The sequence below is a fragment of the Odocoileus virginianus genome, chromosome 7 (genome assembly GCF_023699985.2).
Source record: "Odocoileus virginianus isolate 20LAN1187 ecotype Illinois chromosome 7, Ovbor_1.2, whole genome shotgun sequence".
In the NCBI taxonomy this organism is placed as follows: Eukaryota; Metazoa; Chordata; class Mammalia; order Artiodactyla; family Cervidae; genus Odocoileus; species Odocoileus virginianus.
This window is the reverse complement of record NC_069680.1, coordinates 75,091,551-75,106,372: the sequence shown is the minus strand read 5'-3', so window position 1 is coordinate 75,106,372 and position 14,822 is coordinate 75,091,551. Positions and strand designations below refer to the sequence as shown.

Below are 14,822 nucleotides of genomic sequence, written 5' to 3'. Positions count from 1 at the left end.
AGGCTAGCACAACACACATCTTTAATTTGGAAAAAAAATTTTGTTAAGATTCTCTTTTTGAAATGCAGCAGACTTGAGTGTATCATTTGATGAGTCCTGACAAATGCAAACCCATGAAGACTCAGAACACCAGGGTTGCCCCAGAATGTCCTCTCAGCTCCTTTCACAGACAATCTTTGCCCTCAACCCTGGAGCCAGCTCCTCCCTGAGTTCTTCCTCCAAATGCTAATTTGCTGCTCTAGAACTTTTCTTCAGTGACTCATACGGAATGAGCCCAGGGTCTGGCCTGGGACATTTGCCACTGTGGTTTGGGGATTCACAGCTGCTGTGTGTTGCTTGGGATTTGCTTGGGATTTGACCCTGGAAGGCAGGCTGGAGGCACCACCTGGTCACACTTTTTCCCATATGTGACCAGACCAGAGTGAGTGTCTGCAAGAAGTCCAGCAGGTGAGCTCAGCATGCGAGGCCATAGTGGGAAACAATGCAGTGCAAGGCTTCCCCCTGAGGTCTGGTGTCCTACTCTGCGTCTGCCAGAGCCTCTCTGTGGGGGCTCTGTGGGGCAGGAGAACCTGAGGGGTGAAGGCAGGGCACACTGCACACACGTAGCGTGGGACCCTCCAGCAAGCAGCCTGGGTAGAGGCTGCCCTTCCACCATGACAAGGTCCCCCCTTGTCCCAACCTAATGTGTCCAGAGGTAACAACCACAAAGAAACCCTCTTTTATATGTAACTCCTACCTAAAAATACTTTACCAAGGATATTTTTAAATTAATAGGATCTTGTAGTACATAGAATTTTCCAACTTTATGCACAGTATTCTATTGCATGGATGGGCCAATTTCATTAGTCTCTCTTGGTCAATATTCAGATTATTCCTAAAAGGTTGATATTAGAAGTCATACTGTAGGACCATCCTGATATTTACCACCCTGTGAACTTGGGAAAGGAATTCCCTCGATCAAGACCAAAGTAGAATTTCTGCCTTAAGTGGAGAACCAGGTAATAATTGGTCAAAGTCCAGTTTCTCTCAAAGTGGATATGCCACTCAGCATGTGGTGCTCCAGATCTGACCTCCCCAGGGCAGGTCACATTCATCTGTGTACCCTAGTCAGTTTCAAGCAAGTTAGATGCCCTCTTCCTGCTCATCTCCATCAGCTTCCCAGCTCTTTGGAACCTCCGGGTGGCCTGGTGTATCGTTTTCTTTCAGAGCGAAAGCTTTCCATTCCAGAAAGGATTGGTCTCCCTTCCAGGGACTGTCAGTCCTTCTGCCGTGCGAGAGCTGGTGGGCAGTGAACTGTATGTGGAAATGCAGCAAATACAGCCCTGGAAACCAATTTTAGGCCTTCCTGTCACTTCATTTTCTTCCCTTGGTTGATACTGTTGGAGGAATTACGGTACAATGGGTAGAAATTTGGGAAGAAAAAGGGACAGCTTTCTGGACAAAACAACAGTCCTTTATCTGAAAGTTTCTTTTGCTGAAATATTGAAACCATCACCCTGCCTCCCAGTTTGGAGACTTGCCAGAACTCAGAAGCCATCCTTTGAGAGCAGCACTGCCTGGGACAGAGGGACTCTGTTGCAAAGCTGATGCCGCACCTGAGCAGGGCTGAAGGCAGCAGGAGACCCAAGGAGGAAGGAAGGAAGGCACCCAGGTGGCAGGCAGTGTGCCCTGCTCCTGGAAGGAAGCAGTATGGTCTGTGTGCTGGATTATCAGCCAGCCCTGACCTCTGCTGCTGCGCTCCCTCCAGTCACCACATGGAAGGAGAGGGTAGGCTCAATCTTCACCTACGAGGCTGGGACCTCCAGGTCCCCAGTGGGGGTTTATGCTTCCAACATAAACATGTTGGAAAGCATGTCCCAAAACACGTAAGCAGGCCAAGAAAATCTATTAACTTCAAAAGAGAATTTGCAAACCCCACTTTGATCTGATGGAAGCTTCAGGAACATCTGAAGCAGGAGAAATCAGGACTGCCAGGTCCAAGGCTGTGCTGGCATTTCTGAGGAATGCTTCCCAAGTTAATTGATCTTGGGCAAATCAAGTATATGCGATTGGAACTAGCCAACCTTTGCCAGGATGCAGGGGTGGAGGCTAAAGACCATGGACTTGCAGTAGGATGACCTACACTTATCCTGGCCAGGTCCCCAGGGGCAGGCCTATGACTTGCCCTCTCTGGATCCCCTGGTATTTGTCTCAGTTGGCAGAAAGCACCACTGGGGACCCAGTAGTCTGGCGAGGGGCTATGGCCCAGAACTGCGTATCAGTGTCTAACACCCTGGACAAAGGAAGTGCTTGGTGAATCTCTGTGGTGGGGGTAGAGCGTTGTGTGAGACACATGAAGGGGCAGGAAGAAGGAGGGGAAGAATAGTCACTGCAGACTTCAGAGCCACAGCTAAGACAGGATTTTACCCTCCATGGGGGATTCTGCTGTGCAGGGTCCTTGCCTCATTGCATGCCTCACCCAGGTCCTGATTTTGCTCCTGGGGTCTCTAGCCTGACATAGGGAGGTAAAACATAGGGAGGTAAAACAGACCCTCAAGTGTCAGAAAACCCCACAAGCACCAGGCTTGTGTGCTCAACCCAAAGGTCAGGACTGTCTTCAGCCTGAGTTGTCTTGGTTCCTCTGTGATTTTCAGTGGCAAGCACTGTCTATAACACTTAGGGAAGAGCATGGCTTTTCAGGGTCCGGATTTGTCCCTGTGGAGGATATGAGACTGGGTGTCTTTTAGCTCAACTGTTCAGAGGGGTTTGTAGCAGCACCCCAACTGCTCAAAACTCAGTTCAGTATCCTCAGAGTGGACCCTCAGCGATACCACTTCAGGATCTTGCACAGAAGGTAACCAGAGTTTGGTTCAGACAGAGCTACTTTCTCCTAGAAACCACTTGGGAGTTCAGTTTTGAGTGAAATTCTATAACTGTGAGGTCAGAGGGAAGACAGCACTGAGTCCCTCCTAACACAAACCTTTGGATGTTATTCTTGCAGAAGCCTATAAAGTAAAATTTTCTGCATCTGGCCTACAACAAAAAAGGAAGGATGAAATTGTTTGCAGATATCAGTTGGGCCCCAGAAAAATCTATGGTAAGTAACCCCCTTGGTATGGCAAGTTAGAAATACCACACAACACACTACATTCCTTTCATCCAACCAAACTTTCAAGTTCTTGCTGCCTACTCACTGTAGATACTGTAAGAATAAAGGCAGAATGAACAAGTGGAGGAAGAGACTTGGCTGGAAGCCTCGCCCTTCTTATGCAAAGCTTATAAGTAATCAGTCTCCTAGGACATCAAGATCTTTTTTGAAAAATTAAAGTTGATGGATAAACCTTTATCCAGGCTCATCAAGAAAAAAGAGAAGGGACTGAAACACAGAATGGCCGTCATCAAAAAGTCTGCAAACAATAAATGCTGGAGAGGATGTTGGGAAAAGGGAACCCTCTTGCATTGATGGTGGAAATATAAATTGATACAGCCACTATGGAAGATGATGTGGGGATTCCTTTAAAAACTAGGAATAAAACCACCATATGAGCCAGCAATCCTACTACTAGGCATATACCCAGAGGAAACCAAAATTGAAAAAGACACATGTACCCCAATGTTCATTGCAGTACTATTTATAATAGCTAGAATATGGAAGCAACCTAGATGGCCATCAACAGATGAATGGATAAAGAAGCTGTGGTACATGTATACAATGGAATACTACACAGCCATTGAAAAGGAATGCATCTGAATCAGTTCTAATGAGGTGGACAAACCTAGAGCCTATTATACAGAGTGAAGTAAGTCAGAAAGAGAAATATAAAGATCATATACTGATGCATATATATGGAATCTAAAAAGATGGTACTGATGAATTTATTTACAGGGCAGCAATGGAGAAACAGACGTAGAGAACAGACTTATGGACGTGGCAGGAGGGGAGGAGGGAGAGGGTGAGTTGCATGGAGAGTGTAACATAGGAACTTACAATACCGTATGTAAAATAGATAGCCAACGAACATTTGTTGTATGACTCAGAGAATTCAAATAAGAGCTCTGTGACCGTCTAGAAGGATGGGATGGGGAGGGAGACGGGAGGGACGTTCAGGAGGGAGGGAACATGGGTGTATCTATGGCTGATTCTTGTTGATGTTTGACAAAACAACAAAATTCTGTAACGCAATTATCTTCCAATTAAAAAATAAAAGTGGCAAAAAAATAAAAATAAAAGAGAAAGGACTGAAATAAGAAGTGAGAGAGAAGAAATCACAACTGATATCACAGTGATACAAAAAGTCATAAAAGAATATTACAATCAATTGTATGCCAACAAATTGGACAATCAAGAAGAAATTGATAAATTTCTAGAAACATATAATCTCCCAAGATTGAATCAGGAAGAAATAGATCTGCACAGACTGACCTCTAGTATTAAAATTTAGTATGTGATCAAAACACTTCCAGCAAGCAAAAGTCCAAGATGACATGGCTTTACAGGGGAATTCTACCAAACTTACACAGAAGAGCTAATACCTATCCTTCTGAAACTATTTCAAAACACTAAAGGGGAGGCAACACTCCAAAAATCATTCTACAAGATCAACATTACCCAGATACCAAAAGTAGACATGGTCACTACAGAAAAGAAAATTATGGGCCAATATCTCTGATGAATATAGATGAAAAAGCTCAACAAAATATTAGCCAACTGAATTCAACAATATATAAAAAAGGATTAAACATCATAATCCATTGAGATTTATTTCAGGGATGTAAGAATTATTCAGTATCCACAAATCAATATAATTCACTACATTGACAATAGAAAAAAAAATAAGGATAAAAATCACCTGATGATCTCAATAGACACAGAAAAGGCATTTGATGAAATTCAATATCCATTTCATGATTAAAAAGAAAAAAATTCTCATCAAAGGTGGTATAGAGAGAGCGTATCTCAATTTAACAAAAGCTATTTATGGCAATCCCACAACTGACATAATACAGATTAGTGAAAATGTGTAAGCTTTTCTTTTAAAATCAGGAACAAGACAAGGACGCTCACTCTTATCACTTCTATTTAACATATATTGGAAGGCCTAGGCACAGGGAACAGACAAAAAATGAAGTGAAAGACGTCTAAATTGGAATAACAAATAAATCTGTCACTATCTGCAGATGACATGATACTATATACAGAAAATGATAAAAAAAAAGAAACTCCACCAAAAGAACTACTAAAACTAATAAATGAAGTCAATAAAGTTGCATGATGCAAGATTAATATGCAGAAATTTGTTGCATTTCTAAACACTAATAATAAACTATCAGAAAGTGAAAGGAAAGTCACTCAGTCATGTCCAACCCTTTGGAACCCCTTGGACTGGCTTCTCCAGAGAATCATCCCAACCCAGGGATTGAACCCAGGTCTCCTGCATTGCAGGTGAATTCTTTAGCAGCTGAGCCACAAGGGAAGCCCAAGAATCCTGGAGTGGGTAGCCTATCCCTTTTCCAGCAGATCTTCCTGATCCAGGAATCAAACGGGGCTCTCCTGCCTTGCAGGTGGACTCTTTGCCAACTGAGTTATCAGAGAAGCCCAATAAGAAACTATCAGAGAGAGAATTAAAGAAAACAATCCTATTTATAACTGCATCGAAAAGAATAAAATACCTAGGTATAAACTTACCAAGGAGGTCAAAGACCTATACTTGAAACTACCTGACACTGATGAAAGAAAGTGAAAACACAAATACATGGAAAGAAAATCCATGTTCTTGAAATGGAAGAATTAATATTGTTAAAATGTCCATGCTACACAAGGCAATCTACACATTTAATGTAATTCCTAGGGGAAAAAAAATCTCTGACATTTTTCACAGAAATGAAATAAGTAATACTAAAATTTCTATGGAACCACAAAAATAAAATAAAAAGAATAGCCAATGTAAACTTGAGGAAAAAGAACAAAGCTAGAAATACCATGCTTCCTGTGTTCAGGCAATACCACAAGTTGCAGCAATCAAGACAGCAGGATAATGACACAAAAACTGGCACAAAGATCCATGGAACAGTATAGAGATCCCAGAAATAAACACATGGACATATGGTCAGCTCAGTTGCTCAGCTGTGTCCAACTCTTTGCAACCCCATGGACTGCAGCATGCCAGGCTACCCTGTCCATCACCAACTCCCGGAGTTTGCTCAAACTCACATCCATTAAGTTGGTGATGCCATCCAACCATCTCATTCTCTGTTGTCCCCTTCTCCTCCTGCCTTCAATCTTTCCAGCATCAGGGTCTTTTCCAATGAGTCAGCTCTTTGCATCAGGTGGCCAAAGTACTGGAGTTTCAGCTTCAGCATCAGTCCTTCCAATGAATATTCAGGATTGACTTCCTTTAGGATGGACTGGTTTGATCTCCTTGCTGTCCAAGGGACTCTCAAGAGTCTTCTCCAACACCATAGTTCAAAAGCATCAATTCTTTGACTCTCAGCTTTCTTTACAGTCCAACTCTCAAATCCGTACATGACTACTGGAAAAACCATAGCTTTGTCTAGACAGACCTTTGTTAATAAAGTAATGTCTCTGCTTTTTAATATGCTGTCTAGGTTGGTCATAACTTTTCTTCCAAGGAGCTAGCGTCCTTTAATTTCCTGGCTGCAGTCACCATCTGCAGTGATTTCGGAGCCCAAAGAAACAAAGTCTCTCACTCTTTCCACTGTTTCCCCATCTATTTGCCATGAAGTGACGGGACCAGGATGCCATGATCTTAGTTTTTTGAATGTTAAGTTTTAAGCCAAGTTTTCACTCTCCTCTTTCACTTTCATCAAGAGGCTCTTTAGTTCCTCTTTGCTTTCTGTGTAAGGGTGGTGTTATCTGCATATCTGAGGTTATTGATATTTCTGTCTGCAATCTTGATTCCAGCTTGTGCTTCATCCAGTCCGGCATTTTGCATAATGTATTCTGCATATAAGTTAAATAAGCAAGGTGACAATATACAGCCTTGACATACTCCTTTCCCAACTTGGAACCAATCTGTTGTTCCATGTCTGACTCTTAACTGTTGCTTCTTGACTTGCATACAGATTTCTCAGGAAGCAGGTTGGGTGGTCTGGTATTCCCATCTCTTTAAGGATTTCTCACAGTTTGTTGTGATCCACACAGTCAAAGTCTTTAGCGTAATCGATGAAGCAGAAGTAGATGTTTTTCTGGAATTCTCTTGCTTTTTCTATGATCCTATGGATGTTGGCAATTTGATCTCTGGTTCCTCTGCCTTTTCTAAATCCAGCTCGAACATCTGGAAGTTCTCAATTCACATACTGTTGAAGCCTAGCTTGGAGAATTTTCAGCATTACTTTTTTGCTAATGTGTGAGATGAGTGCAATTGTGTGGTAGTTTGAACATTCTTTGGCATTGCCTTTCTTTGGAGTGAAAATTGACCTCTTCCAGTCCTGTGGCCACTGCTTAATCTATGACAAAGGAGGCAAGAATATATGAATGAGAAAAGTCAATCTCTTCAGAATGTGGTGCTGGAAAAATTGGACAGCTGCACAAAAAAACAATGACATTAGAACATTTCCTCACATCATATACCAAAAAAATAAAAACTAAAAATGCATTAAAGATGTAAGTTTAATACCTGAAACCATACAACTCCTCGAAGAAAACATAAAATATTCTTTGACACAAATTGTAGCAATACCTTTTTGGACCTGTCTCCTAAGGCAATGAAAAAGAAATCAAAAATACACAAATGGGACCAAATTAAACTTAAAATCTTTTTCACAGCAAAATAAAGTATCGACAAAATGAAAAGACAACCTACTGAAAGAGAAAGTATTTGCAAATGGTATGACTAATAAGGAGTCAATATCCAGAATATATAAATAACACACACTTCAATATAAAAAAAAGTTTAAAAATGGACAGAAAACCTAAATAGACATTTTTCCATGTAAGATATACAGATAACCAATAGGTAGATAAACAGATTACCAACATCACTAACTATTTAAGTCAAAACCACCATGAGATGTCACCTCACACATGTCAAAATAACTATAAGCACATGTTGGCCAGGATGTGGAGAAAAGTGAAGCCTAGTGTACTGTTGATGGAATCGTGAGTTGGTGCAGTCACTAGGGAAAGCAATGTAGAGATTCCTCATTAAAGTAAAAATAGAATTACCATATAATCCAGCAATTCCTCTATGGGATATATTATCTGAAAAAAAATAAAAACAGTAATTTGAAAAGATACATATACCCTAATGTTCACAGCAGCATTATTTATAATAGACAAGATATGGAAGCAACCTAAGTGTCCCTCAACAGATGAATAGATAAAGAAGATGTGCTATATATCCACATACACAAGGGAATATTACTCAGCCATGAAAAATAATGAAATTCTACAATTTGAAGTAACATGGATGGATCTAGAGGATATTATGCTAACTGAAGTCAGACAGAGAAAGGTAAATACTGTGCATTATCACTTATACATGGCATCTAAAATTGAAAGAAATGGTTGAATATAACAAAACAGAAACAGACTCACAGATAAAGAGAACAAACTAGTGGTAGTCAGAGGGAAGGAGGAAATGAGGAGAGGCAAGATCCAGGTGTAGGAGATTAAGAGGTACAAACTGTTGTGTATAAAATAAATAAGCTACAGGATATATTGTAAGCACAAGAAATGTAGCCAATATTTTATAATACTTTTAAATGCAGCATAATCTATTAAAAATTTTAATCACTAGGCAATACCCCTGAGATTATTATTGTTGTTGTTCAGTCACTTAGTCATATCCTACTCTTTGCAACCCCATGGACTGCAGCATGCCAGGCTTCCCTGTCCTTCACCATCTCCCAGAGTTTGGTCAAACTCATATCCTTTGAGTCGGTGATGCCATCCAAACATCTCCTCCTCTGAAACTAGTATAATATTGTAAAGAAAAAAAAACAAAACAAAACTACAATTAAAAGGAAAAGAAAACTTCAGCAACCAACCATGCTCTTCTCCGTCCTCACTATGCAAGGTGCCTGCCATCACTTCACTCTCCCTGCTCCATGAACACTACGGAGATTACACCACATTACCTTGGGAAATTTTTTTACTCTAATCCAACCATCCTATTCCTCAGACACAAATCTATCCCCCTAAATGTACTTGGTGGTAAGTTTCAATATCAGCACAAATGAAGGGAAACACAGGGCAGAACTTCATAGCTAATCTGAGAACTGAGTTACAGCCAAAAGCTGGTCACTGGGAAGAAAACCATCTGAGGCAAAAGGTCTGACCTGTGAGCACAGTCAGGGTATGAGAAGAGTTAAGAGCTCAGGAGAGAGAAAGTTCCACAGCTACTCATGACACATGTCTGAGGCTCCCGAGGGCCACCATGCAGGTCCCACAAAATCATAGAACAAGCACAAACACAGAGGCCCTGTTCCCCCTCAGGCTTCCCTGTGTCCACAGATGGCACCACCCCCACCCAGATGTCCTGCTCACTAACCTGCATGTCGTCCTTGACTCCTCTTTGTTCTCATCCCACATCCAGGCCAATTGCAGGTCCTGCTTCTTCTGTGTCCAAACTCACCTGGACCTGGCCAGCCCCTTGACACACTCACTGTACTTAAAAGAAAGCCCACATCCCTTCCCAGGGCCCATGAGGCCCCATTCTCTTTCCATCAACAAGCTAAGCTAGTTACCTCGGGCCTCACCTCAGGCACCTACAGCCTTGACCCTCTTCCCCAGATTGTTCCCCGGCTTTCCCCTCACCTGGTTCCACTCCAGGAATCCCACCTCAGATACACCTCATCTTTAATGAGAATCTTCAGTAACATACAAAAGTAGCAAAAGTTGCATAGAGCCCCTGGAGGAGCCTTACCTACTTTCAGTAATTATCAACCTTGGCCAATCTGGTTTTGCTGATACTCTCACAATTCATTATTGTGAAGCAAATCCCAGACATCCCTTCATGTCCTGTGTAAATATTTCACTCTCTCTTAAAGAGAAACTGTGTCTCTAAAAGACAGGACAGATCACCTACTCCGAAAGCAGCTGTGCCTTCCTCTCCTTCCCTATTCCTTCCCTCGTTTATTGACATCACAGCACTTTTCACTCTGACAGTTTTTGTTCATTGCTTGTTGCTTTATTGTCTGTCTCCATCTCTAGTCCCACAAATGTCAGGCCCTTGAGAGCAGGGCCTCTGCCTACTTTGTTCCCTTTAAATATCAGTGCCTTTTATTAATATAACAACTATAAATGGAGTACAACCTTTAAATTTTGTGAATCACCATATTGTACACTTGGAACTTAGGTAATATTGTATATCAACTGTATTTAAATAAAGTTTAAAATAAATAAATAAATAAAGTTTAAAAAAACAAAACACCAGAGCTCAGTGCTTGGTACATGGTACATGTCAGAAGAAAAGTTGCTTCTGACCAAGTGTAAACTCTGCTTCCAAGGGCAAACAGAATGAATGGGAAAGACAAATGAGTGGACATGTCCAATGACATTTTTGTGGGGTTTTTTTTTTTTTTTTTTAGGAAAAAGACCCATCTCTATCAATAAAGAAAAATTAATTTGCCCAGGACATATGTTTGACAAGGCTGGACAGTAAGTATTTAGGGTTGAGGGGGTGACTGGGCCAAGAATGTAGGAAGTCACCTCTGCTGGGCAACACATATCTGTCTCAGGAGAGCTCAGGGCATCATCCTCACCTAACCTGGTTGGTGGTCCTTCGAGGAGCTCAGGGACCCACTGTGGCCGAGGCTCTGCATAGGGAAGGATTCAGGTGAAGTTGTGCAACCAGGGATGTTAACTTTGCTCCAGACAGCTTTTCCAAGGGACTCCAATATACTCTGTACATACAGAGGAGTCAGGATGGTGACACAATACAGCTGTTCCTGGTCACTTAGCTCATGGCCAAGAGGACATCTGACTCCACTCAGGACACCTCACTGTCTGATAACCTTCATTGCAGGGGTCAATCTCATGGTGCTTGGGGATAAACTCCCCTTACCCCTGATGACTGCTCTCTGATAGTCCCAAATGGCTGATAGTCGAAGTTATTACCATGAGACAGCTATGGACTGAGCCAAGGGCTGTGTCTCTTTGATCTGTTGGTTACCCTCTGCCTTTCTGTGCTTTAGGGAGGTTTTCATTGATTACAGCCTGAACAATGGTGTCAACTTTGTAGATGAAGACTTGAAAATTGCTGGCAAGGATTGTGGGAAGAACAGGGTGGGTCTGCAAGAACCTCAGTGGAAGGGGGGGAAAGTGGAGGAACATAAAACCTGGGAAGAGAAGGTAAGTGAAGCAAAATTCCTTGGGAAACGCCAAGCGAGAAGTTTATGAGACTGATGTCTCAGGCAGCATCCCACTGCCAGATAGGTGCCCTTAACCTTTCATCAGGCTTGTAAAAATCTCAGCAAATCCTTCTACAAGAACACCTAGGTTTAAGGCATCTATCCAGGCCTTGCAGAAACTCTACCCTCTGTGAACCACGTCACTGAAGGCACTTCAAAGGGACCAATTCAAGCTCTAAGCAACTCCACAAATGGTGTTGGTGTTCTGCCCACCCTGGACCCACCATGCCACCTCCCCTGGCCAGGCCTTGTGGTGGGGAGCTCAAGGCTCCAGCCCGGATTCCATCCAGGTTGAGTGTAAGAGGCTGAGACACTGTGTACTAGGAGACAGATTCCAGGCCCTCTGAGAACCTTGGGCTCTCCAAATTGTGGTCCCAGGCCTAGGGATCTAGAGGGTGGGAAGAGCTATGGCCGTGATCAGCCAGGGTGTGTCTTCACTGCATTGGTGCAGCAGCAGGCAGCACCCTGAACACACTCATGACCGTCACAGCCCCGGCCTTCCAAGTCTGTTTGGGGAACACTGGCAGTCACTTTACAGAGGTCATTAGCCTCCCTTCTGCCTCTCCTCCTCTCTCATGCTCCTCCACTGCCCCTCTCTGCAAACCGGCTCTGACCTCTGCAGGAGGACTCTGCCCTCTGTTCCTGGGAAGCTGGCAGGGCTGCGGGGAGGGTGGGCCGCAGCTCAGGAAGAGGAAACTGAGAACAAAGGCTGCTCCCAGGGGCTGCTTTTCCCAGCTCTATGGCATCCAGGCTGCTTATCCTGGAGCAGCCCGGTATAGGCAACAACAGAGCCTGTCACTTTGGAGTGAGGTTTCTTTGAGAAGAGGGATTCTGTGCTTGATCCCACTGCCCCTGTGTCTAGTGCCAGCTGGTGAGGGTTCTCGCAGTGTGACAGTCCCTACATGTGTCTGTGTCCTCTGCTCCCTGTCCCTCTTCCTGGGGACCTGAGACCGAACCTCCACATTTCCCAACCAGGAGTCTTGCCACCTGAGGACCACCCATCCACAGGCACATTGAAAAGAGAACTCAGGAGCCACCTCTGGCGCTGTGCCCAGCACAGGGTCACCCAGAGACTGCCATTTCCTGAGCACAGGCTCAGTCTTTCCCCTTCCCTTCTGCTTCTCTCAGCAAAGCCACTGATGGAGAGAAGGGCTGGGCAGTTCAGGTCCATGGATGCAGCTCACTCACCCTTGGCTATGAACAACAAGAGGACAGAGCCCATTCTTTAAGGTCCCATGTGGACCTGGCCTGTGCTGGAACTTTCTATAGCCTCTTTCTAATGCATCAAATACCACTAACTTCCTCACCACAAACATGGAGATAGAGATTCAGAGAGGGATAGAGTAGCTCTGCCCAAGGTCAGGGAGCTGGGGAGAGAGACTAGTGCCATTGTGGTCCCTGTAGATGAAGCAACCTGAGTACAGGTGGTCCTGGGTAGACCAGGAAACCCAATGCGGGAAATGGTTGGTGGGTGCCCCGGAAGAGATCACCCAGGCCAACCTCAGAATCCTGGTGTGTGTGCCTTCCATAGGTTAAGCCTTCAGAACCCACTATAGTATCAACAGTGATCACACTGCCTACAGTTATCATGATAAGGACCATAGTGCCTACTGTTGTCTTGACAACCACAGTACCTACTGTTGCCACAACGACAAGCACAGTACCTACCACTGTCACAACAAAAAGCACAGTACATACCACTATCACAAGGATGACCACAGCGAGTACTTTTGTCCCAGAGGAAGAGACAACAGTTCCTGAGGTGGTCCCAGAAGATGAGACTGCATTTCCTGAAGTAGCCCCAGAAGAGGAGACCACGTTTCCTCAGGTGGTCCCAGAAGAGGAGACATTTCCTCAGGTGGTCCCAGAAGAGGAGACATTTCCTCAAGTGGTCCCAGAAGATGAGACCACGTTTCCTCAGGTGGTCCCAGAAGATGAGACCATGTTTCCTCAGGTGGTCCCAGAAGATGAGACCACGTTTCCTCAGGTGGTCCCAGAAGAGGAGACATTTCCTCAGGTGGTCCCAGAAGAGGAGACATTTCCTCAAGTGGTCCCAGAAGATGAGACCATATTTCCTCAGGTGGTCCCAGAAGATGAGACCACATTTCCTGAGGTGTTCCCGGAAGAGGAGAATACATTTCCTCAGGTGGTTCCAGAAGATGAGACCACATTTCCTGAGGGGTTCCCAGAAGAGGAGACCACATTTCCTCAAAGGTTCCCAGGAAATGAGACCACATTTCCTCAGGTGTTCCGAGAAAATGAGGCCACATTTCCAGAGGTGTCCCCAGAAGATGAGACCACATTTCCTGAGGTGATCCCAGAAGAGGAGGCCACATATCCTGAGGTGTTCCCAGAAGAGGAGATCATATTTCCCGAGGCGTTCCCAAAGACAGAGACCACAGTGCCCACCGCTGTCGCAGAGGAGACCACAGAGCCCACGGTTGTGCCAGAGGAGGAGACCACCTTGTCTAACATTGTCCCAGAAGAGGAGACCACAGAGCCCACGGTTGTGCCAGAGGAGGAGACCACCTTGTCTAACATTGCCCCAGAAGAGGAGACCACAGAGCCCACGGTTGTGCCAGAGGAGGAGACCACCTTGTCTAACATTGCCCCAGAAGAGGAGACCACAGAGCCCACAGTTGTGCCAGAGGAGGAGACCACCTTGTCTAACATTTCCCCGGAAGAGGAGACCATGGTGCCCACCATTGTCACAGAGGAGACCACAGCACCCGCAGTTGTGCCAGAGGAGGAGACCACCTTGTCTAACATTTCCCCGGAAGAGGAGACCATGGTGCCCACCACTGTCACAGAGGAGACCACAGCACCCGCAGTTGTGCCAGAGGAGGAGACCACCTTGTCTAACATTTCCCCGGAAGAGGAGACCACGGTGCCCACCACTATCACAGAGACCACAGCACCCGCGGTTGTGCCAGAGGAGGAGACCACCATGTCTAACATTTCCCCAGAAGAGGAGACCACAGTGCCCACCACTGTCACAGAGGAGACCGCAACATCCATGGTTGTGCCAGAGGAGGAGACCACCATACCAGAGTTTTTCCCAGAAGGGGAGATAATAATACATGGGACTGTCCCAGGGAAGATTAGCTTAATGCCCAAGGTTGTCAGCCGTAACCTGCTTTACAGTAATCCTCTCTGGGTCCCTGTGCTCATCTCAGCCTTGTTCCTGTCCCTGTTCCTGTCACTGCTTGTCTGCATCTGCTGTCACAAGTGGGTGAGTGATCCCTGCCTGAACAGCCTGTGCCCAGCCCTTACCAACCTCCCCCTTGGACAGGTGCCTGCCTCATGATCCTGTGGACAGGTTCCTATCAGCTCTGGAGCCCTCGCACCAGCAAAAAACAGTCTGTGTCATGCTTTTACCTTCATAGAAAGGTAGTCTATGAGCTGTCTTGGCCCCTGGGGAAAAGGTATCCAGATGTCCTGAGACCACAAGTGCCCCCACAGAGGTCAGG

At 44.7% G+C, this 14,822-nt stretch overlaps 1 protein-coding gene across 3 annotated transcripts in view; it reads left to right on the top strand.

Moving 5' to 3' along the window:
* LOC110138453 (titin-like) overlaps nt 1-14,822 on the top strand; it is a 46,130-nt gene that overhangs the window by 24,145 nt on the left and 7,163 nt on the right. For all 3 annotated transcript variants that reach the window (XM_070470982.1, XM_070470981.1, XM_070470983.1), the window contains exons 10-13: nt 2,981-3,076; nt 10,531-10,600; nt 11,137-11,293; nt 12,884-14,584. In XM_070470982.1, coding sequence (XP_070327083.1) covers nt 2,981-3,076; nt 10,531-10,600; nt 11,137-11,293; nt 12,884-14,584 — 2,024 coding nt within the window. The remainder of the gene's footprint in view (nt 1-2,980; nt 3,077-10,530; nt 10,601-11,136; nt 11,294-12,883; nt 14,585-14,822) is intronic.